Source organism: Hyperoodon ampullatus (assembly GCF_949752795.1).
Source record: "Hyperoodon ampullatus genome assembly, chromosome: 16".
Classification (NCBI taxonomy): Eukaryota; Metazoa; Chordata; class Mammalia; order Artiodactyla; family Ziphiidae; genus Hyperoodon; species Hyperoodon ampullatus.
Window position 1 is genome coordinate 72,535,758 of NC_136929.1, and position 23,503 is coordinate 72,559,260.

The 23,503-nt window shown below is 44.5% G+C and overlaps 1 protein-coding gene across 2 annotated transcripts in view; it reads right to left on the reverse strand.

Moving 5' to 3' along the window:
* The window catches only part of POMP (proteasome maturation protein), a 47,937-nt gene extending 33,702 nt beyond the window's left edge, over positions 1-14,235 (reverse strand). For both annotated transcript variants that reach the window (XM_079721872.1, XM_079721870.1), the window contains exon 1: positions 14,198-14,235. In XM_079721872.1, the coding sequence (XP_079577998.1) occupies positions 14,198-14,203 (6 nt within the window). In that variant the 5' untranslated portion in view covers positions 14,204-14,235. The remainder of the gene's footprint in view (positions 1-14,197) is intronic.
* Between the last annotated feature and the right edge of the window lie 9,268 nt (positions 14,236-23,503).

The following is a 23,503-nucleotide window of genomic DNA, read 5'->3' on the forward strand; positions in this document are numbered from 1 at the left end:
TCCAGCTTCCTTACTTTCAAATGGAAAACTATTCTACCCCAAGTGAAATTAAATATTCAGACCCAATGAACACTTTGCAGAAGGGTTTTTACTTACTCAGTGCCCATGATGTTACAACTTCTAATATGCCAATACCGTTTGCTAAAACTAAACAAAGACGTACACATGTGAATTCAATAAAGTATAAAAAGTGGATTTTTTTTTTAAGTTTAGAATTACAGGAGTCATTTACAGATCTATCCTAGCCTCAGATTCATGGAAGGAAATATTTTCCATAGGGAATCATGAAATAAAAAGGTTTTCTAGGGTTTCTCTAAGAGAACAGTTAGGAAATGAATTGCCCGAAGTTGTCAAGCAGAGCTAGAACTATGGTACTTAGCTCGGAGTGGAATGCGGTAGGCCATCGGAAAGGAATGTGATCTGGGTTTGCTGGAATGAAGTGGGGTTTATTAGTTTTTCTTTCCCAGGACCAAAAATTGACAACTGGATGGCCTAAATGAAATTGTTGCTATTTGGACAGGGTTGTGGGAATTAGGAGAAAGACTTAGAAAGCTGCAGGTTCAAGCATATTATAGCTCTGGCATTGGGTCACTGAAGTCTGTGAAAAGCAGAGCTAAAAGCAAATTAATTCCAGGTTGAATCTTCATAAAAACTGGAATTATATAATCTTGGAATTAGAGATCATGTGTTCTGACCTCTCTCCCAAAGCAACTATCCCCAGAAGAATGTCTTTGAAAGGTGACCTTCTAGGCATTTTCTGGAACACTTTGAAGAAAGGGCTCTAGCAACTTTTCAGAATACCCCATTCCATTCCTAAACCCCGATTTCAGCACTTCTTGAACCACGGTGAGGAACCTAGAACGCACAGACATATTTTTGGAGGTCTAAGTGTTCTAAACAAGATCTGCAAATTTTTGTTGTTTTATTTGGACAACAATTGAAAGAGAATTAATATGTAAACATGCCACCGTGACCACTTTTTTCTCATTAGTAAACTTTCTGTTTATGAGCTGCTTTAGGTTTACAGAGAAATTGAGTGAAAAGTTTAGACATACCGCATACCCCCTAACCCCTCCACCTCCAATTTCCCTATGATTAATATCTTACATCAGTGTAGCATGTTTGTTACAGTTGATGAGCCAATATCAATACATTATTATTAATTAAAGTCCATACTTTACTGCTAGGGTTCATTTTTTGTGTTGTACATTCTAGGGATTTTACTTTTTAAATTTATTTTATTGAAGTATAGTTGATTTACAATGTTGTGTTAACTTCCGCTGTACAGTAAAGTGATTCAGTTATATATATACATTCTTTTTCATATCCTTTTCCATTATGGCTTATCATAGGATATTGAATATAGTTCCCTGTGCTGTACAGTAAGACCTTGTTGTTTATCTACTCTCTGTATAATAGTTTGCATCTGCTAATCCCAAACTCCTAATCCATCCCTCCCTTACCCCTAGGGGTTTTGACAAATGCAATGACCACTTTTTATCTGAGGACCACCAGAGATATTTTCAATCATACTGTTGTTTATGTGTTATGGGACTAGTTCTACTTTAATTGTTTGGGACGAATAAGTAAAGAACAGAGTTGGACTGACAGGCAACGAATGATGTTACTTTTAGTGAAGGAAAGTGACATCATCGTATGCCTCATAAATGAAGGTTTGTCTGTGGTTCAGAAAAAGAAATGTGTTTGGTCTGAGTTATCACAAAGTATGCAGCGGTCTACACCTCCCCAAGGCAAAAGCCATCATGGGTACCATATTCATGTCCTGAAGGGTGATTTTGTTTCGGCAAATGATATCATCTCTCACATTAAAATAAGGCTATTTCAATATTGTTGATATTGTAGTTTGTTTGCATTTAATTTATATATTTGTAAATGTAGTTTGTTAACTTAATTTCCACATTTGTATAACTGTAGGCATAAGGACTTATACCTAGTTGTATGCCCCATAATTAAGAAAGGCTATAGAGAAACTACTTGCAAATGATCTGACTAATAAAAGGTTAATATCCAAAATATATAAACAGCTCATACATACAACTCAATATCCAAAAAAAACAAACAACCCGATTAAAAAGTGGGCAGAAGAACTGTATAAACATTTTTCCAAAGAAGACATACAGATGGCCAACAACCACATGAAAAGATGCTCAATATCGCTAATCATCAAAGAAATGCAAATCAGAACCACCACGAGGTACCACCTCACACCTGTCAGAATGGCCATCGTCAAAAAAACACAAATAAAAAACGTTGGCAACCGTGTGGAGAAAAGGAAACACGTACATTGTGGTGGGAATGTAAATTGGAGCAGCCACTATGGAAAACTTTTGGAGGGTCCTCAAAAAACTAAAAACAGAGCTACTATATGATCCAGCGATTTCACTCCTGGGTATACGTTTGAAGAAGATGAAAACACTAATCTGAAAAGATACGTGCACCCCATTGTTCACAGTAGCATTATTTACAATAGCCAAGATATGGAAGCCACCTAAGTGTCCCTCAACAGACGAATGAAGATGTGGTATGTATGTATATACAATGGAATGTTACTCGGCCTTTAAAAAGAAAAAAAGAATGAAATTGCCATTTGCAACAATGTGGATGGACCTAGAGAGTATTATGTTTAGTGAAGTAAGTCAGACAGAGAAAGAAAAATGCTCTATGTTATCACTTATATGTGGAATCTAAAAAATAAAACAAACGAATGTATATAACAAAACAGAAACGGACTCACAGATCTAGAGAACGAACTAGTGGTTACCAGTTGGGAGGGTGTGGCAGGCAAGATAGGGGCAGGGAATTGAGAGATACAAACTACTCTGTATAAGATAGATACGCAACAAGGGATACCTAGTACAGCACCGAGAAATAGAGCCATTGTTTTGTAATAACTTTAAATGGAGTATAATCTATAAAAATATTGAATCACTGTGTTGTATACCCGAAACTATTGTTTATATAAACTATATAATATTGTAAATCAACTACACTTCAATTTTTAAAAAGTTATAGAAAAATATTTGTAAGCCCCGGGGATTTGCAAGAATATTTTTTCTCTATGAGGGAGTCTGTACGGGAGTCAGGTTTAAGAAACCCCATTCTAAGTGTGAGAAAGTTTTTCCCTATACGGAGTGCAGAACAGCCTCCCTATGTTTTGTGCACACTTATCCTTGTTCTGCCCTCTGATGTCTAATCCTTTACTACACAACAGCCCTCTGAGTATGTAAGAGTAACAACTGCCTGGTTTAAAGCTTCCTCTTTTATATTTTAAGAGCCAGAAACAGAGTAATATAGACTGAATATATGTCTGATCCCTGGAGGGCAAGTTATAACTCCTCCTTGCACTGATTGTATTGAGAGCTGAGGTTAAGATTTGCTTTTCTCATTTACCAGCCCTCTCAAAAGTGAAGGCAAGATCAGCCTGGCCTGATTTGTTCTTTGTGAATTTGTGATGGTTCTTGGGGCTTCTCCCTGGACTTCTCAGAATGTTCTAGGTCATGTCCAGAGTGGATTAAGCTATAGGGTTAGAATTTCTGTGATACAGCCTTCTCCCATTTGAACACTGAGGCAATGTTTTCCTATAACCAGTGTTCTGGCCACTCTATCATTCTATGTGATTTCTCAAAGAGAACTCAGAATGGTTCTTCAAGTAAAAACTCAAGTCATTTTGTTCCCAGGACTGTATTTCTATTAACCTGGACCTAGATGAAGGATGTGGTGCTTGCTGGAGGGCCCAATATCACTGACAACTGACAATTAGAAAGTTACTGCCTGAGTCTTTGATGCTCCAGCTCAAGTTGCTACTTTGGAGGTTGGGGTCAAGGTAGGTGGGACCTAAAGGCCCTGTGGAGTTGGGCGCAGTGTTGGCCAGTCGCTAAGACAGAACATAAGGACTCTGTGAAAAGAGCCCATCCTTCTCCCCTGAAAGATTATGGTGTGCCTTAGGCCAACAAGTGAGAGTCAACAGAAAAACTAAAGAAAAAATACAAGTCAGTGACCTAAAAAGCTGAGAGCAGGTTGGGATGAGGTGTGAGGAAAAGTTTCTCTGAACAGGAAGTTGAAAGATCAGGAAGAGAAGCAGAGCCTGTCCTGAAGTACCACCAGTGTGGGTGCTGTGTGTGTGCGTGTGTGTGCGTGTGTGTGTGCAAGCACTCGTGTGAGACAAGGGAGGAACTGGAGGGAAAGCAATTCTGCAAGCAGTCTAATCTACACAACCTAACCTCAAAAGGGTAGGAAAAAGAGGGAATTAAGCATTCTTACCTGCTACCTTTCAAAAAGGTGATTCTAACTCATGCTTATGATTAATTGTGAGGCCTTTAAGAGAAACTCTGAATTTTGATGATTCAAAGCCAGGAGGTAACTCCTGTGGGAATCACTGGTGATGACGAAGGCGGTACAAGAAAGCCAATGTCTCCACAGGAGAACCTTTGCTCCTTCAGGCATATACTTGGATAGACTCCTGGTTACGTAAAGACAAGCCTGGGTATTCCCCACATGACAAAGGAGCATTGATCTTGGAAGCACGCCTGAGTGAGAGTCTTTGCTCCAACACTTGCTAGCCATGTGACCCTAGGAAATTTACTTAGCTTCTCTGTTGCACAGTTTCCTCCTTGGTAAAATAGGATGGTAATACTATGCTTAGCCCCTAGGGTTGTTTTGAGAAGTAAATGAGTTTAAATATACACAAAGTACGTAAAGGCACGTGGAAAATGTTGTATCATCTATGAATTATTATTTTAACGTGGCCTTTCCTAACCTCAGAGGAAGCTGGGAAAGTGAGTATGTGGCTAAGGAGAAAGGAATTACTGCAAGTGACTCAAACCAAATATGACTTTCCCCTGGGGTTGTGTCAGGACTGATTTCCCTGAGAAGAGGGACTCTCCACCTGGCATTTACATAAAATCAGAGTAGTGTTAGCAAGGAAGAAGGAGGAGGGTGGTATGGCTGTAGGAGAAGCTGCAGACCGTGTCTGCTGCACACCTTGATTTCCAGGTGAAACACAGAGATGCACATGGCCACCCCAAGATGGCAGCCAACCACAGCCAAATCTAGGTCTCTTGTTTCAGCGTTACTTTCTGGTACCAAATGATTTGATAGCTTTGTGCTTCCTAACTATCATGGCCCGGGTACAAAGTGTTGATGTACAAAATTTGTAGACCTTTAGACATTTTGAAGAACGAAGTACAGCTATCATGTGAACACACACCAACAATTCAAGTGTCACTCTAAATAACAGTACATCCGATTTAGAGCACATGTTGCTGGGCTACCTGGTCATGATTCTCTTGGTTGTCTTCATCTGAGGCGTTCTGCTTGGCTTGTTTGACTAGAGAACTTCCAATATCTTTAAGAACACATGTTTCCATCCCCCGGTATACAACTCCAGCTTTTAGAGCTTGGACAGTAATGAGTTAGCTATTTGTTGCCCACTCACTGGTTCCATTCTGAAGCAATGTAAATATCCAATATTAGAGGGATAGTTAGATTATGATTCCATTATGAAATACTGTGCAGAAATTAATCTCATAAGGGTAAAGACTGTGTGACAACAAGGACATGTAGGTAGGTATTGTAATGAGTGTAAAGTGAACAAATCAGTAGAGCAGACACTCTGGGTCCACCCGTGCCACCAAGCGTTCTCAGTTGTTCTAACCAAGTTCCAGCCGCCAGATTGAGCATCTCTGAATGGGGGGAGGGGTCTTTCCCAAGCACCCTCAATTATGGACACACACACAGAAATTAGGAATTAGCTAATTAGAAATTGGTTCCCCTTCTCCACCCCCGAGCAGTCCTTAAACAATGGCCGTGGGGAGTCGATGTATAAGTTCCCCAGCTTCAGTACCCCTTTGAGCTGCGTGTTTTGCACTGTGTCCCCAGATTTCCTATGGGGTTAAGCTTCTATCACTTGATTAGGGTGCTCTTTGTCAGCTGCTTTCCCTTCCCTGTGTTGATACCCATGCCCCCTGTGGTGTTGCCTGCACTTCCCAAATAAACTACCTTTACATGAATACCTCATCTTGGGGTCTGATGCTGGGAAAATCCAAGCAAAGACATGCAGCACAGGGGATTGTAGACACGTCCAAACAAACTACCTTTGCATGAATACCTCGTCTCGGGGTCGGCTGCTGGGAAAATCCAAGCAAAGACATGCAGCATAGGGAAATTTAGACACATCCCTGTTTGGCCCTATAGAGGATGTATATACACACAGGCCAGGATGAAAAGGAAAAACACAACAATGGCAGGAGTTTGAATGAGGATGGTGAGAGTATGTCAGATTTTTTTTCCTTCTATTTTCTAAATTTTCCATAAAGTTGTTATATGAGTATAAACTTTTTCTGTTTTATATTTTTAAGCAACAGTAAAAAATCTGTGTGCCTCAAATCCACATACACAGAAAGGTTGGAAATAGAAGTGAGAAATAACTGTTGAAGAAATGGGTTGCCCACAGAATGGTCTGTTTTAGGACAGCACCGGGTCAGTGAGGTTTCTGGAGCCAGAACGTGACCTTGTAGAAACCAGACCTCAATCTGGTCCACATCAAACATCTACACAAATTCAAGGTTTACACTGTTTAGTGCCCAAAGTACAGCAATGTCTATTTTTTCAAAGAGCAAACTGTATAAACACAAACACACGTTGCATTCATTCCTATTTTTTCTATATTCCAAATAACTAAGCATTTTCTTTGGAAAGTTTCCTCACAAGTAAGTAAAATCATTTCTGTTTAAAAATTGTGATCTACAGTTTATATGATCAGAGCTTCTTTTATTTTACTGAGCTGTTTTCCATGTAAAACCTATTTTTAACCCAAAGAGTTGAATTTAGTTATCTTGCTTCTAGGAACATTATAGCAGGCTGTAGAAATGAACATTTTACTTTATTTTCCTATCATTTTCTACTTTAAAACTTTTGATTACAAAAAAAAGAAATATACACAGGCATATGCAATTGATTCTATTGTAAAGGGAATTTAGGCTCCAAACCAGGAGCTAAACAGATTGTAGGTGTAAAGCCAAACTATTTGGACACCTAGTCTCTGAGATAAATACTGTACCCAACAATGTCACTTTTTGAAATAGGGAGGAGTGGATAGCTGCTTCATTCAAGAGAGTTAGTGATTTTATTTGAAGGGCTAATTAACTCAACGTACAAGTTTTTCTTCTCCTATAGACAAAGCGAGGGTGGGGTAACTTTCTACCAGTAAAATGAGGAAGGAAAATGTGTTCTGTACCTCCTGTTATCTTTTTCTTATGGGAAGGCTGATAGAGGCTGTAGAATAAGGTGGTGAAAGATGACATGCTTCAGAGCTAGAGAGACCTAGGTTCAAATCCTGGTTCAGCCACTTATTGGCTGGGAGATCTTGGGTAAGTTATTTAACTTCTCTGTGCCTCCATTTCTTCCTCTGTAAAACTGACATTATACCCAAGAGAAACAGCCCTTCATAATAACAAAGAATAGAAAGCAACAGAAATGCCCATCAACAGAAGAATGTATGGAAAAATCACACAGCTGAGAAAATGAATGAACTCCAGCCCCTTGCGAAAAGATGGATGAACCTAAGGAATGTGATGCTCAGTGAACAAAAGCCTGCCACCCTTTTCATCAAGTCCAAATCTAACTAAAACTAAGCAATCAAGTATTTGGGTATACAGTAGAAAAAAAACAAGGAAATGCAAAATTCTGGATAGTGGTTGTGTGTGGGGTGAGAGAATGGGTTGGGAGGAGCACAGAGCACAGAGATGGATGCGAGTTACTGTTCATGTTCTGGTTCTTGGGTTGGGTGGCAAGTTCTTTGGCAAGTTCATTTTTTTAATTAAAATATGAATAAATGAATAAAAGACGAGCAGGAGAGGGCCATGCCTGGAACGACAGTGTTCCTTAACCAATTAACCCATTACAATTAACCAATGTTGTGCTAGTGCATCTGAAATTGCAAAAAGAAAGAAAGAAAGAAAAGAAGTAGACAAAGTACTATCTACTTTATAGAGTTGTGATAAAAATTAAATGAGAAAATGCATGTCACATGCTTAACATAACTGCCTAGAAAAGAGGACATTTTTAATAGATGATATCTCAAATTGCTAGTTTGTAAAACCATAGTTTTTAGACGATTTCAGACTTTGGAAATGTCTCATATACTTGGAATGTATCAATTTCAACCGAAAAAGATTAATTCTAAGACTGTTCTTGTTGTCAGCTCAGTTCTACATATATTACAGATGAATAGAACCGGTGCTTGAACCTAGCCATTCGTTTTCGAGGGCCTATGCGATGTGCCAGGTACTGAGTTGGGTCCTGGAGACACTGGTGAGTGTCACAGGTCTAGTCTCTGCCATTGCGGAGTACACGGGGCTGAAGGAGTGAACAAATAATTAGGTGGTTACTGAGGTGATTAGGGCCAGAGGGAGAGGAGCATGCTGTGACCCAGCACTGCTGACCCTCAGGGAAGGTCAGGACAGTGAGGTGCAGGGGGCACAGACTGTCACCAGCCGTGAAGTGTCCCCAGCCCAGCTCCACCTCCCTGGGGGAGCGACCAGGCTCAGGGTTGTCATGAGTGAACGTGAGCCTGAGTCAGGCATTTAGGGAAAATGCCCAGCACACAGTGAATATTATGTTAGTATTATAAATAAAACAAAGCAAGGATATGTACTGATGGGTTCAGCTGCCCACTTCCATTTTTACCCACCACACACAAATGGGGTTGTCTTACCCATTTGGGCTGCTATAGCAACTACCATCGGCTGGGTGGCTTATAAACAACAGACATTTATTTCTCCCAGTTCTGGAGGCTGAGAAGTCCAAGATCAAGGCAGCAGCAGATTCAGTGTCTGGTGAGAGGCCGCTTTGTGGTTCCTAGCTGGTGCCTTCTTGCTGTGTCTTCACATGGTGGAAGGCAAGGGAGCTTTCCAGGGTCTCTTTTATAAGGGCACGAATCCCATTTACAAGGTCCCCACCCTCATGACCTAATCACCTCCCAAAGATCCCACCTCCTAATACCATCACCTTGGGGATTAGGTTTCGACATATGGATTTGCGGTGGTGGATCACAAGCAGCAGGGTCCACCATGCCTTCCTCCTATGGTACTTAGTCACATGGTCATGATTAGTACTGTCACCTTTGACTCCCTTGCACAAAATAACCTGAGAGAACTTAGCTGTTCTTTAACATTCAATGCAAGGAGGTGGTGCCGGGTACCCTCACCTGTGTAAATGTCACATCACCTGGGGGTTTGTAAGCAGAAAGTACTACAGGCCTCCAACTTGACTCCCAGTCCTCAGCCTCATGCTTGAGTCCACAGCAACACTGAGCACACACCCCTTCCTAGCTCCCTGGGCCCAGTGACTCAAGATTCATTTGTGGCTGTTTATTTGCACATAAGCACAAACATAGGATCACCCCAGAGCCAAAGACCCCAGGGGTCTCTCTATCACCTTCCCTTCTCTCTCCCCACCCCTAAAAGCCAGCAAGAAACAATTTGACAGGGTAAACTTGCTTCACAAACGTGAAAATTGTTGCCTGCTAATGTAAGATCAGCAATACTCTGGATATAAATGACAGGTGTGATTAACGTAATTAGCTTCAGCTTATTCCAGCCAACAAAATGGAAGGAGGCATTTAGCTATAATTGCTGAGACACTTTTCATTCAACAAGTGCCTCTTAAACATCAGGCGTGCTCATCTAGGCGCAAAGAGGTATTCGCTTTCACTTATCACTTGGAATAGGTACTCATAATAAGCTTATGAGATTACTCATAATAAGCTTTTAAATACATTTCTCTGCTTCTGTGCTACACATGGGTCTCCTATGGGGGAAATGAAGCATTCACGTGGGGAAGATGAATCCTTAATCACAGCAGAATGATGATCCGTGACTCCCTAATTCAACACTAAGAGATTCTACCCTTGGCTTAGAAGTGTAGGGGGATTTGGGACAGGACTGTACTCAGAAAAAGGTAAGAATAAGTTAGGTTTGCTTCTTCTCCGTAATTGTGAAAAAGTGTTAGATGATTGTGAGAATGGGTATAATTTGGGGTGGGGGGAAGCACCCTTCCTATAAAAGGTACAGTAAATGTTCTTCAAGTGAGGAATGATTGAAGTTTAACCCTCTAGCTGCAGGGACGCCCAGCCAGGGCCTTCATACCTGGCAGGATGGGGGCTCCAGGGGCCCGATCTCTTACCCCGAGTCACCCGACCTGGGGCCTGGCAGAGAGCTACCTCTACCTGCCCACTCCCTCAACCCCTCTGCCCCACCTAGATTTTGATGTTAAAAAGCTGCTTCCCGGGCTTCCCTGGTGGCGCAGTGGTTGAGAGTCCGCCTGCCGATGCAGGGGACATGGGTTCGTGCCCCGGTCCGCGAAGATCCCACGTGCCGTGGAGCAGCTGGGCCCGTGAGCCATGGCCGCTGAGCCTGCGCGTCCGGAGCCTGTGCTCCGCAACGGGAGAGGCCACAACAGTGAGAGGCCCGCGTACCGCAAAAAAAAAAAAAAAAAAAAAAAGCTTCTTCCCACTCTGCATGCCCCTGCTCCCACCTCAATTTCACATCCTTAATGTACATACAGGCAGTGGGATATTGGGAATTACTGAGTCCTTTCATTTAAACCAATGCTGTCATGTTAACTCAGTTTGCCTGTCCTTGTAACCCTCAGTGTGACATCTCCTGCTTTCAGAGGAGGACAGAGCCGGGCAGCAGTGGCAGGTGATGGAGAGCCTGGCTGGGAGGCGGGGAAGCAGGCGCCGGGGTTGGGTCCCCACCTGCTGGCCACATCCCTGCTCCTCCTCAAGTCCTGGGTCCTTGTCACTGAAGTGACAGGCTCCACCTAGGTCACCTCCAAAGCCCCTGCCATCCCAGAGGGCCTAATTCACAAGTCGTGCGTTTCTGCAGTCTGTTTGCTGGGCACATCATTTGTACAGGGGAGAGGAATTCCACAGACCGTCATGAAGCCAGCTCAGCTCTTCAACCCCGCTTCCTCCTGGTGGTGGAGCCTGGCTCTTGCCAATTCAAGTAACTGGGTCACTTCCAGTTTAAACTCTGTTGCTTTGGGGTAAACCCTCAGTCAGCTTAGGACCCTCCCACTTCTCTTTTTCCCTTTCCTTTGGTCAGGATTAAATTGGGATTAAGGGAGGCTTATTTAAGGTTTTGTTACGTTCGTGACAGGCTGGAGAGCAAGGGCAGGTTGTGTCTGTTCCATGGTTGTCTTTGGCCTCCAATGAGCTGGGACCCACCCCCTGGTCCAGAGTGTTGCCCTCGGCCCCTGCCGATGGCGAGGCTCCCCCCCCGGCCGTGGTGTCCAGCATGTGGCTCCCCTTTCCTTTGGCCCTTCTGTGATCCCGTGCTGGGTTGGGGGGGCGTAGCTGGGAGACTTTGGTGGTCTCCCTCGGGATCATGCTCTAGCTGAGGGCCCGGGGAGCCCTCCCTCATGCCTAGGTGCCAGACCTGAACAGAGACACCCCCTAAACTTCTCAGGGATCTCCATCAGGGCTTGTTTTGCTGGAAGATGCTGCCCTCGTCTCAGGAGCTCGTCAGCATCTGGACCCCAGCTCCACTGCTGCTGAGTCTCCTTCCCATCCCTGACCCCACTGAACTCATCTTGGCTGGAAAAACAGTTCTGATGTTATCCTGACTCTCCTCGCCCCTGATTTATTTATGGTGTAATTTATTTATGGTATAATACATGCTGGGAGGACGAGGGAGCCACTTGGGAATATGGAAAGCCATCCAAGTTCATGCTCAAGGGAACTTAGGAGAAAAAAAAGATAAATCCATATATAGTTGATTAAAATATTTATAAAGACACAGGTTACTTATCTCAAAACCTGAGAAAGGTCAGAAATGACAGACGAGACAGTGGGGTGGAATGAATCTGGGTCACAAATTGCAATCCAGGGAGAAGGAGGGTGAAGAGGAGGGTGGGGACTCCTGGCAGTGTACAGGAGAGGAGGCGCAGGACCGAGGTGGCTTAGGTGCCTGTCCACAGGCTGGAGGTGGAGGTGAAGGTCAGGTGCATGGCTTGGGGGTGAGGCGGGCCCAGAAAATACCCGTAAGCAGAACAAAGCTGACCAAGGGGGGTCAGGTGAAGATGGAGGACGCGAGGAGGAGCAGCTGGGGGGAAAGACCTGAGCAGGACAGTGCTGAGCTTGCCTTGATTAGATGATTGTGGAGAAACGGTTACAGGTAATTCAAGGCCAGCCTTCGGGAGTGGGGGAGGGGAGGGGAGGGTGGGAGTGTTGGGGGCGAATAGGAAGAACCACGTTGCAGGTGCAAAGCCCTCTGGGTCTGGTCGAGGGATTTGGATGGGATTCTGGGGAAGGGAAAGATTCTGGCTGCCGAGGAGGAAGCTGCTGTCCTTGGCAGTGGCTGGTGAGTGATGAAAACCGGAGAGGCGGCAAAGATTACCAGGATGCAGACTTGCAGAAGCAGCAGGACACTGGCACAGCCCACAGGACGGGGAAGTTGGGCAACAGGGAAGGCTGGGTGAGGAAGGGTGGGGAGTCTGAGGTCTCAGGGCTATTTATATTCAGCCGGAGACGTCCTGGAGACCTTGGTACGTGACATACCGGAGAGGAGAGGCCCGGGCGTGTGCTGGAGCAGGCGTGTGTCGGGAGGCGGTGATGGGAGGAGTGGCGAGCTGGGCCCTGTGCGAGGAGAAGGTCGGGGTGCTTCCCCTGGAAGCGTGTAAGTCAGGCAGCCCTCTGCCACTCCACCTCTGGGCTTGCGATGCTGAGAGCGGAGCCGGGACACCGCTGTCTCACTTCTCTTGCATTTAATGTGTCATGTGAAATTTACAATTCTCTTTAAAGCACTGACCAGGGAACATGGTTTATGCACAAGAGAGGAGCATGGGATCTGGAGCCTCCCGAACTTGGATTAAAATCCTAGCTCTGTAAAGAAAATGTGGTGTATGCATACAATGGAATATTGCGGAGCCTTAAGAAGAAAGGAAATTCTGACTCATGCTACAACATGGATGGATCTTGAGGTCATTATGCTAAGTGAAACTAGCCAGTCACAGAAAGAAAAATACTAGGTATGATTCCACTTATAAGAGGTATCCAGAGTAGTCAAACTCATAGAAATAGAAAGTAGATTCACGGTTGCCAGGGACTACAGGGAGGGGGGATGGGGAGTTATTGTTCAATGGATTTAGAGTTTCAGTTTTGCAAGGTGAAAAAATCCCAGAAATCTTTTGCACAGTATATGAACAGAGTTAACACTACTGGACTATACCTTAAAAATAGTTAAGATGGTAAATTTTATGTTATGTGTTTTTAGCACCACCACCATAAAATTTTTGAAATCCTAGATCTTCTGGTCTCCTAGTGGCTGTGTGACCTTGACCTTGTACAAGCCAGCTAATTTCTTAGAGTCTCGGTTTCCTCATCTGTAAGATAGGCATAGAACACCCACCTCATAAAGACATTCTAGGACTAAATAAAAGCATGTATGTGAAGCTCCGAACATAGCACCTAGCACATCAAAGGTGTTCACATTTCATTTAAATTAAATTAGTTCCCCTACTATCAAAACCTGGATGGTTTTCTTTTAAGGACCTAGACCTACTGGGGCCTTTAGCAGCATATCGTAGTGCAGCCTCCACAATACTGAGAATGAAATAGTTAATAGGAAGCCCCCTGAACTCTTATTCCTAAAGATTTGTGATACACTACACACCAAGTGTCCCAGCATCCCTGTTCTTGATCAGAGGAGGGTCCCAAATAAAGAGGTCTCTCTTCCCATCAGAAGAAGCTGAATACAATCTCTTCTGACACAAACTGGGCAGAATCCAAATACAACTGGCCAGAACCATGGGTTTTCAGACTTTCTGGTAGAGAAACCCTTTGCAAAGCAGCAGTCAGGAGTAGCAGGCATTTGGGTGAGCCCATGGCAGAGAACAAATCTCCTTAGGAGTATTATTACTGGGTATTTACTGCATAAAGTGAAATTTGAGCAAGTCCCATGTAGAGACATGAGACCAATGTGGAATAAGCTTAGGAGAACACCAGAACATGAAAACCCAAGATGTAGAGGACTTCAGACCAGAACGTTCTCTCAGCCACCCCTGGCTAGAGAGTTTTTCTTACCCTTCAGGGAGAAGAATTTGGAAGTTTAGGCCAAAACTCCTTTCTATATCATGTACAGTTTGTTGCATCAAATTGTAAGTTATCTAGAAATACCTGCATTGGTCTTATTTCGTAGTGTGGGTTCAAGCATTCTCGATACTTCCTTCTGTCATCTTCATAAAGTCCTGGGTCACAGACAGCTGCCAGCTGTTATTACAGCAAGATACCTGCACAGGGTGGACCCCTTCTGACTCTTGCAGTTAAAATCCTGGTGCCTGGAGTTTCCAGGTAAGCAGCAACCCTCACACAATGTTGTCTGGGTGTGCAACCTGTAACAATAGCGCACCACACCCAGAAAAACAATACGCCAAAATATCAAACTCTCCTACTCAGGCACTATGTCACGTAGGCCATGAATCTTAAGATGTCAGAGCCCTTGAGAGGGTCAGTCAGACTGATTCGATACTTTCCTATTGCTCTCAACTTTCTCAGGCTGTTTCTTTCTTTTTTTTTTTTTTTTTTTTTAAGGTATTCCATGGCTTGTCCCCGCCTTGAGTGACAGCATGGTGAAGGGGATAGAGCAAGGGGCTTTGGCATCAAGGCCGCAGTGAGGTGAGATCCCATCTCTACCTCCTTTAATGGCTGTGTAAACTGATCCTATTACTTAATTTTTTGTAGCCTCAGAATTCCTCTTCCATGGAGTAGAATTTTCTAGAAGCTACCTCAGGTTTATGGAGAAAAGAGAGATGGTGTAGCTGAAGGGTAAGGGCTGCTGCCTGGTCCATAGGAGCTGCCCCCTAAGTGTTAGCTGCTGCCCCCCTGTCCCCCCGCCCATGTTGCCCTCTCATTTCCCCTGATTCTGATTCTTGCTTCATCCTTTCTAATCCCGGAACGGGCCCTGAGGCCTTGAGCTCTTTCTCTGATGACGACTTTCATTCCTGGACGCTCCCATCCCCCCATACACTCCAACTACCTGATAAACAGCCTCTAATAGTCACGAAAAGTTCGTCTCTCCTCCCTTCACACACACTCGCCCCTCACCAGTTATTTCTCCGTCTTCAGAAGAAGGCTGGCCGGGCCCTTCATTTCGGGCTGTGCCCACTTCCAAGTATGTGACCCGTTGCTAACACGTCAGCATTTCTCTAATCTGGCTCCTCTTGGGACCTAGATCTTTTTCATCACACTTCCCAGCATTTGTTTTGTGTTCCCATCCGGTGTGTGTGTGTGAGAGGGAGCGCACGTGTCTCTTCTCTCTTCAATGCCCGTACCCCCTTTTCACCCAGACTCCGCACCCCACTTGTCGTCAGAGGCCCAGCAGGACGGGTCGGCCCCTACGTGAGCTCTGGCCCGCCCCTCCTTCCACCTCGGCATCCTGCTTGGAACTTTCTCCCAAGCTCACGCTGCTAATTAACTCGGCCTGAACCCCGGTCTCAGGGCTACGTGTTCACATGAAAGGGCTGTTGAGACCACGAGGACCTCCCCGCTTCCTGCAGAGGGAAGATCAATCTCTCCTTTCCCTTCAACTTGTAGTCAACTTTCTCCAGGAAGTGGCTGTTCCTTATTTTATACTATGTCAGAGGTAGCAGTTAAATCCTGGAGTTTTTATTTGAGAAGTTGCATGGAGGGTTTCAACAAGTGTTCCAGAGCAGGTTCTTTTTCCTTGATCCTGCTCGGTTAATTACGTCTGACTCATGTACATCCTGTTAATTTAAAGCGTGTCTCTGTGATCTGCAATTTCTCCTCATCAATACCGTTGAGGACCAAGCAGTCTGCAGAGTTTATTTGTTCTGTCTTATGCTAACAACAAAAACATGGAACTGTTTGTGACCGAGGCCTGCCCTGATGTTTGGAAACCACACGATGGGTTCTTGGTCCCCTGCAGTGAGTCCTGGTAGAGCTGTGGGGATAGCTGAGGGGGTCTGATAAAACCCAGGGCCTGGCACCCTGCAGCTTTTAAAGAGTGAGCTGAGACACGCTGCTGTTAGGAGGCGCAGGAGTGCGGCTTGTTTATCTCCACTTTCTCCATGGACATCTCTGGACACATAGGGTTGCTGTTTTGTTTTGACTGATTTGGACATTTTCCCCCCTCATGGTTAAAAGAGCAAACAAGCTTTAAAAATGACCTAATCTTTGTCCAATGTGACTTCATGGGAAGTCACCAGCCTCCCCAGAATGCAGAGTTGGAGCAGGGTTGGTGCCAGGAAAGGAGGTTTGGAATTCAGAAACTTTGAAGCCGTGTAAACAGCCGTGGAAGTATTGCGTGAGCCGGACCTCGGTTCCCCATCCGCAAAAATGCCAGTTGTTTTTTTTTTAATCTTTTTTTAAAATTTATCTTTGCCTGCGTTGGGTCTTCATTGCTGCACGCGGGCTTTCTCTAGTCGTGGTGAGCGGGGGCTACTCTTGGTTGTGGTGCGCGGGCTTCTCATTGCGGTGGCCTCTCTTGTTGCGGAGCACGGGCTCTAGGTGCACGGGCTTCAGTAGTTGCGGCACGCAGGCTCAGTAGTGGTGGCTCGCGGGCTCTAGAGCTCAGGCTCAGTAGTTGTGGCGCACGGGCTTAGTTGCTCTGCGGCATGTGGGATCTTCCCCGGACCAGGGCTCGAACCCGTGTCCTCTGCATTGGCAGGCAGATTCTTAACGTCTGCACCATCAGGGAAGTCCTGCCAGGTTTTTAAATAAGGAAGAAATTTGAAGATCTTTCAGTGTAAAGAACTGCATAGATTATTTTTTATTAATTATTTATTGGAGTATAGTTGATTTACAGTGTTGTGTTAGCTTCTGCTGTATGGCACAGTGATGCATAGATTATTATAATGATTATAGGTAATACAATGTAGGTACAGTGTACACACTATTCCTTTTGTGTGAATCCCCCCAAGGCGGGACTGGGACTCATGGTCGACAATGAAGAGGACAACGGTTTAGCGAACCCTGGACTGGACTTGAGAAGTTCACCCTCGAGCCCCAACTACTGGTGATGGTTACTTCAGTATTAGTATTTTATAGATTATACTTTACAAATAGAACTCATGCTCCTTGTAAAAACATCCAAACAACAGAAATATTTAAAGTATGTAAAGCAAAAATCGCTGGGCCTGCCTCCCCAGAAGGGGGTCAGCAGGGTGGTGACCATCCACCTGGATCTCTTCCAGGCACGCACACTGAGCACTGTTTGTTTTAACGAAAGTTAGATCATACTCTGTGCATTGTTCTGCATGACAGTTGCATCTTTTATTCTTAAGTGGAAGTGACGTGGGGTGGGAAGTAAGTGCAGGCTTCTGCATCAGAGTTGTAAGCCCCCAGCCCCTTCTGTTACTGGCTGCGTGTTTTGGGGCAAATTGCGTAACTTCTTTGAATCTCATCTTTTAAAATGGGTACTGGGGACTTCTGGCGGTCCAGTGGTTAGGACTTTGAGCTTCCACTGCTGGGGGTCAGGGTTCGATCCCTGATCAGGGAACTAAGGTCCTACACTATTTAATGTCTAGAGCTCTTATGCAGATTAGAGGTGATATATGTAAAATGCCAGGCACATGCTGAGTAGGGAAGATCATGATTATTTCTAATAAACTTTAAATTCTAGGGTATTTTTCATTCTTGAACTGCCAAAATGCTAGATTTTTCTCCTAATTTGTGTAAGATTGGCTGTAGTTCATAAAGACACTCTCTTAGATGTTTTATTTTAGTAAATTCTCAGTGGGGTTCACTCCTGTTTTCTTTTTTTAAATCAGTGATTTTCAACCTTGATTCCATGTTAGAATTACTTGGGAAGCTTATAAAAACCCCAAACCAGGCCACACCACAGAACGACATCAGAATCTCTGTGGGCAGGACCTATGCCTCTGGATTTTTCTAAAGATCCCCAGGTGAGCCCAACACTCAAGCCTGGCAGAGAATCATCACTTTCTGTGATGCTGTATATGCTCTCAAGAAATAAACATACAGGCCAGAACAGAGTGGATTTCATTTGCTCAATGTGTTTGTGTTAATGGAAGAGTTTATTACCTTCCCTCTTTCAGTGGAGTGTAATTAATATTTAAATACACATGCAGAGTGAACGCCAGATAAAATTAAAGTATTGCAAACTGTAAAGTATATATATTTTTATTTTAAAGCACATTAAAGAATATTTAGAAAGTAGAAAAAAGCAAGGAAGCAAGCAATTCACAAATAGTCCCACCACCTTTATATATATATATATATTTCTGCTATTGTACTAGCAATGGTGCATTTATTTTTTTCTATAAATAGATTCTACAATATATAATTATCATATCAAACATTATAATTCCTTTTCATTAGGGAACAATTCCATTATAGAGAAATTGGCTTCGGGCTCAGAGCTCTGAAGGGGCTCCGAGCCAAGTATGATTCCTGCTAACCTTGGCCACAGTGGAGAGTCTACATTCCTTCAAAGCCTTTTTGTTACCTTTATTCATCTTCTCTTTCAGAATGGAATAACGCAATGGAAACGGGCAGGTGAAAACGAGGATTGGCTGGAATCAGGAGGAGAGGGAAGACGATCGTTTCCACAAGTAACTGTGAAGCCAGGTTATAGTAATTTGTTCTCCACAGTGAAAGCCTCACTTATTAAGAAGCTCTTCACAAAACCTGTGGAAAATGCACAAGCAATGGTTGGCAGTGGCTGTCGCCAGGGGGAATCGTGTAGCTGGGGGAGAAGAGTCACCCTACGCCCTTCCAGACCATATTCACATATTTCTTCCCCCAGAAAGCAAATACAGAGTTTAAAACGACCTATTCTTCTTTTCTGGAATATGATTTTTTTTTCTTTTTTTGAAATTGAAGTACAGTTGATTTACAATGTTGTGTTAGTTTCAGGCGCACTGAAAAGTGATTCAGTTATACATATAAAAACAGTCTATTCTTGACTGATAACTGCTTTCTATTGGCCCTTCTCTGGGACAGGTGCTGTCTTGGGTGCGTTTATGTAAGTTTTCTCATTTTCTGGATTCACGTTTGCCTTGTCGTAACAATTGTTCCAAATACACAGATACGTCTTGACCTTTCGAAGCTTGCCGATAATTCTGCCCACAGGTATATGTAGGAACCCAAGGACAAACAGCAAGGCAACTTGCTGGACTGAGGGCCACAAGGCAGGTGTATTGAAGGGAATGGGTCATGGGTGGAACATACTTACACCTACTGAGTGGGGTGAGAGGGAAAGAACCTTTCTGACGGGAGGGATTCCAGGGGAGGAAGGGAGGTTTCCGAGGTCGTCTCTGTGGCAGGAGGACATCTGTGGGGTGTAGGGGAAGGACACAGGTGCAGCCTGAGAGGGGACGCAACCAGAGCAATCCCACACCCAGTGAGGGGCCCACTTATATCGGGGTCCCATGCCTGACAACCCCAGGAAGGGGCCCTTTGCCTGTTCTTCATCATAAACTGAACCCTGTGGGGAGTGGAGGATGAGTTTAGAACAGGGTCAGCCCAGCAGGCCTCAGGAGACGTTGCTGACTGACTGCGTTGATCTAACTCCAGGGGAGGGGAGCCCCCGCATTTTGGGGTGCCCTAGGCCCTGCCCTGCACAGTCTGTGAAGAGGGTGCATTTACACCTATTGTCCTAAATGAACTAGAGGCAAAGGAGCTGAGTGATAACCCTGAAAAGTGGGCTGGCATTTGCTGCTACATGGATGGACCTAGAGACGATCATACCAAGTGAAGTAAGTTAGACGAAGACAAATATCATATGATATCACTTATATGTGGAATCTAAAATATGACACAGATAAACTTATCTACAAGGCAGAAACAGACTCACAGACATAGAGAACAGACTTGTGGTTGCCAAGAGGGAGGGGGCATGGGGGGGAATGGAGTGGGAGTTTGGGATGAGCAGATGCAAACTATTATATTGATATATAAGATGGATAAACAACAAGGTCCTACTGTAGAGCACAGGGAACTATATTCAATATCCTGTAATAAACCATAATGGAAAAGAAAAAAAGAGTGGGCTGGGACATTTTTGACAGCCCCAAAGGTCCTGGGGACAGAAGGGGATGTTCTTGGTACCTCTTGGAAGGAGAAATGGCCAGTGAGTAGATGCAAAGGAGAGGTTTTGGAATAAAATGGATGTCCCTCCAGATAGCCCACCAGTGAAGATTCTCTGGTCAGGTCCTCACAGAAGCATTTCTAGGTAACTGTCACCTGTGCCAGAAGGAAGACAGGAAGCATGACTGTGACCATTTCCACGGCCCCCTCAAGCATCCCCGACCACACACCTGGTCATCTTTGGGTAAGTCAGCTGCTCACAGAGTTCATGCCATTCTGCTGCTGGCAGGTGTCCTGTCTGGCTTCTTATTGATATCCTTCAGATTTTATTACAACTTGCAGTGATTTTCTTTCTTTGTTTTCTTGGTTTGTTTGTTTTTCCTTCTTTCACCCCACTGGACAGTATGTATGAGTGTGGGGAGTACGTCATCTGTCTGGGTTAATCACCTCTGTGGCTAGACGGTGCCTAGCACAGAGTAGGTAGTTAATATTTGCTAAGTTAAAAGAATAAGTTAAAGAATATTCAAGACTAAATGAATACGTGGAATTTATTAACCTAGTGTAACACAAGATTAAAGTACTAATCATTCTCATGTTTTTACCTGTTTCACTCCATGCCAGCCTAGGCCTGTGGTTTCTTCTATTTTCCTTTATTTTTAGGCATGCAGTTTCTAACCTAGCACTTGGGTCACTACCTGATTGTTATTTACCTGCTTCAGCCACCAAGAGAGTGTGAGATGACAGGGGGACACCAGGACTAGAAAGCTTGCCCTGTGAACGGGTACCTCTGGCCTTATTTCTTGTCCCTTTATGATGCGTTCCAACCACCCTGAAGACCCCCAGACTCTCGAGTGCGCCATGCTCCCTTCCATCCCCAGGCCTTTGCACAGACTGTTCCTTCTAACTTCCTCCTTCCCCTGCTTTGGCCTCTGCTTCTGAGTTGAGCACCCTTTACATGGGCTCCTGTACCATCCTGTGTATCTCCAATCTCACACTTAGCTCATTAGCCTGTAATTGCATGTTTAAGTATTTGTTTTTGTTTACTCATTCATCACTGAGTATTATCTGAGCACCTAGGATGTCTTAGGCATGGCTCTGGGTACCGGGGATACAGTAGTAAACAAAATAGGCAAGGTCTCTGCTCTCTGGAGCTTACATTTTAGTGGAAAGAGATAAGCAGTTAACAAATAGAGACTCAGTTATATGTCATGTGCTAATAAGTGCTATAAAGAAATAAAACAGGGAAGGCAGAGACAAATAGGGGTCGAAGCCTATTTTAGATAAAGTGATTAGGAAAGGCATCCGACAAGGGAACGCTTGTTTTATCATCAGCTCAAAGGAATTAGGGGAACAAGCTATGAAGATGTCTGGGCACATAGTGTTCAAGTGGCAGAAACAGCCAGTGCAAAGGCCCTGAGGCAGGAATGTACTTGACATATTCAGGACATTGAATAAGCAGAAGTGGTATGGCTAGAGCAGAGTGACCATGTTACCCTCAAATCCAAGTAAGCTCCATGAGGTTAGAGACCACGTCCCCCTGGCTCAAGGTGTATCCCTAATGTCTAGCATGGGGCTGGCACATGCTCTGAAGGTGTTGAAGGAATTCACACCTTGGAACACCTTGCCCATTTGTCTAGTTTCACCACCAGGTCCTGAATGAAATAGCGAGGAGGCCACTGAGCCTTTGGACAAGGGCAGGTCTGGGCGATGGAGGAACTGAGTAAATAAGTAAGAACAGTAAAGGGTTGAGGGGTTGAGAATAAATCTGAGGGTCCCGCTTGGTGCTCCAGGGATCAAGGCTCATTATGGCAGAGGGCTCTGGAAATGATTTATTTTCTTTCTCTTTTTAAAAAAATATTTATTTATTTAGGCCGTGCCAGGTCTTAGCTGCTGCACGTGGGATCCTTGCCGTGGTGTGTGGGATCTTTAGTTGCGACACGTGGACCTCTCAGTCACGGCATGTGGACTCCCAGTTGCACATGCATGCGGGATCTTAGTTCCCCGACCAGGGATCGAACCCAGCCCCCCTGCATTGGGAGCACAGAGTCTTACCCACTGGACCACCAGGGAAGTCCCTGGAAATGACTTCTTATTACTACATTGTGTTACTAAAGCTCACTCTATGAAGTTACTTTCATACCAGATAAATCCAGTATCCTCTACTCACTAGTAGTGTCTGGTACTGCACTAAATGTTTTTTGTGGATTCATTTGGCATGATTGTTATGGAGATTGGATGAGATGACCTCTCCATTTTACAGATGAACAAACTGACGCTGAGTGAGATCAAGTAACTGGCCCAAGGTTACACAGCTAATGGCAGAGACAACCCATGAAAGCAAGCAGTAGGATTCTGAAGGCTTCACTCCTGACCACTGTACCGTAAACGCCCCCTCCTCCTAGCCCATCATGGTGGCAGCTGAACGCAGGCACAGACTGAAACTCAAATTCAAGTTAGATTTGACCCCAAATCAGTGTATTTTGAAATCAGATGACAGCAACCGCCCCATGTTTTTCTCCTGGATTGGGATCAATCCAGACATGAGTATAAGGACCAACTACGGTGGGAGGAAAGTCTTTGACAAGGAATCCATGTCCCACGAGGCTCGAAAGTGACTGAGGGCAGCTCGCCTCCCTAGGAGGGGGCCTGGCGCTAAAAGGAAGTTGTGTCTAACAAGGGAACGTCTGGAATTTTTCATGAAAAATGGCAGCCCACCCCTGGGAAAACTGTGTCATGTTCCATCTCTCCAAGACACAGATGAGATGCGCAGCGCTCCCGCTGAAACAAGTACTGACAGGAATTCTGGGGGCAGGAAGAATAGCAGCGTCCACCATAGAGATCAAGATATGCCTCCAAAAACAACAGGTCGTGATTCATTCACTTGCAACGTGAAGGACACGCAGGGATGTTTTGGCTGTTAATGCCTGGCCTCACCATCCAGCTCCTACGGTGGGAACTCATCAGATCGCTCTGTGTGGCCTCCCACACTATCGCAGCCCTCATCCAAGGATATATGGAACTCGTTATGATGACGAACTCAAGTCCTGCTAAGGGTGGCAGGTTCCCTGAGAAGACCTTTAAAAGGAGCAACGTGGGCTTTCCCATCTCTCTCTCTGTTCCTCTTAGATTCTCTAAAGAAGAAATCAAAGAGACCGAAAGCAGGAAGTCGCCTTTATCCTGTGATCTCACTACATCCCACTTGGTGCTTCAGTGCCCCAAAGGGAGGCCTCTTCCCTGAAGTGATAAGAAAGATGCTTTTTGGAAGATCTGAGTGGCCGTTGGAGCTTAAGGCGGTCTTGTCAGCAGGATGTCGGCTGCTTGATCAGGGGCTTAAATCATAATCTCCAGGAGACTCCTGTGGCTAAAACTCTAAAGAGTTGACATGAGGGCAAAACAATTGAGGAATTCATCCTG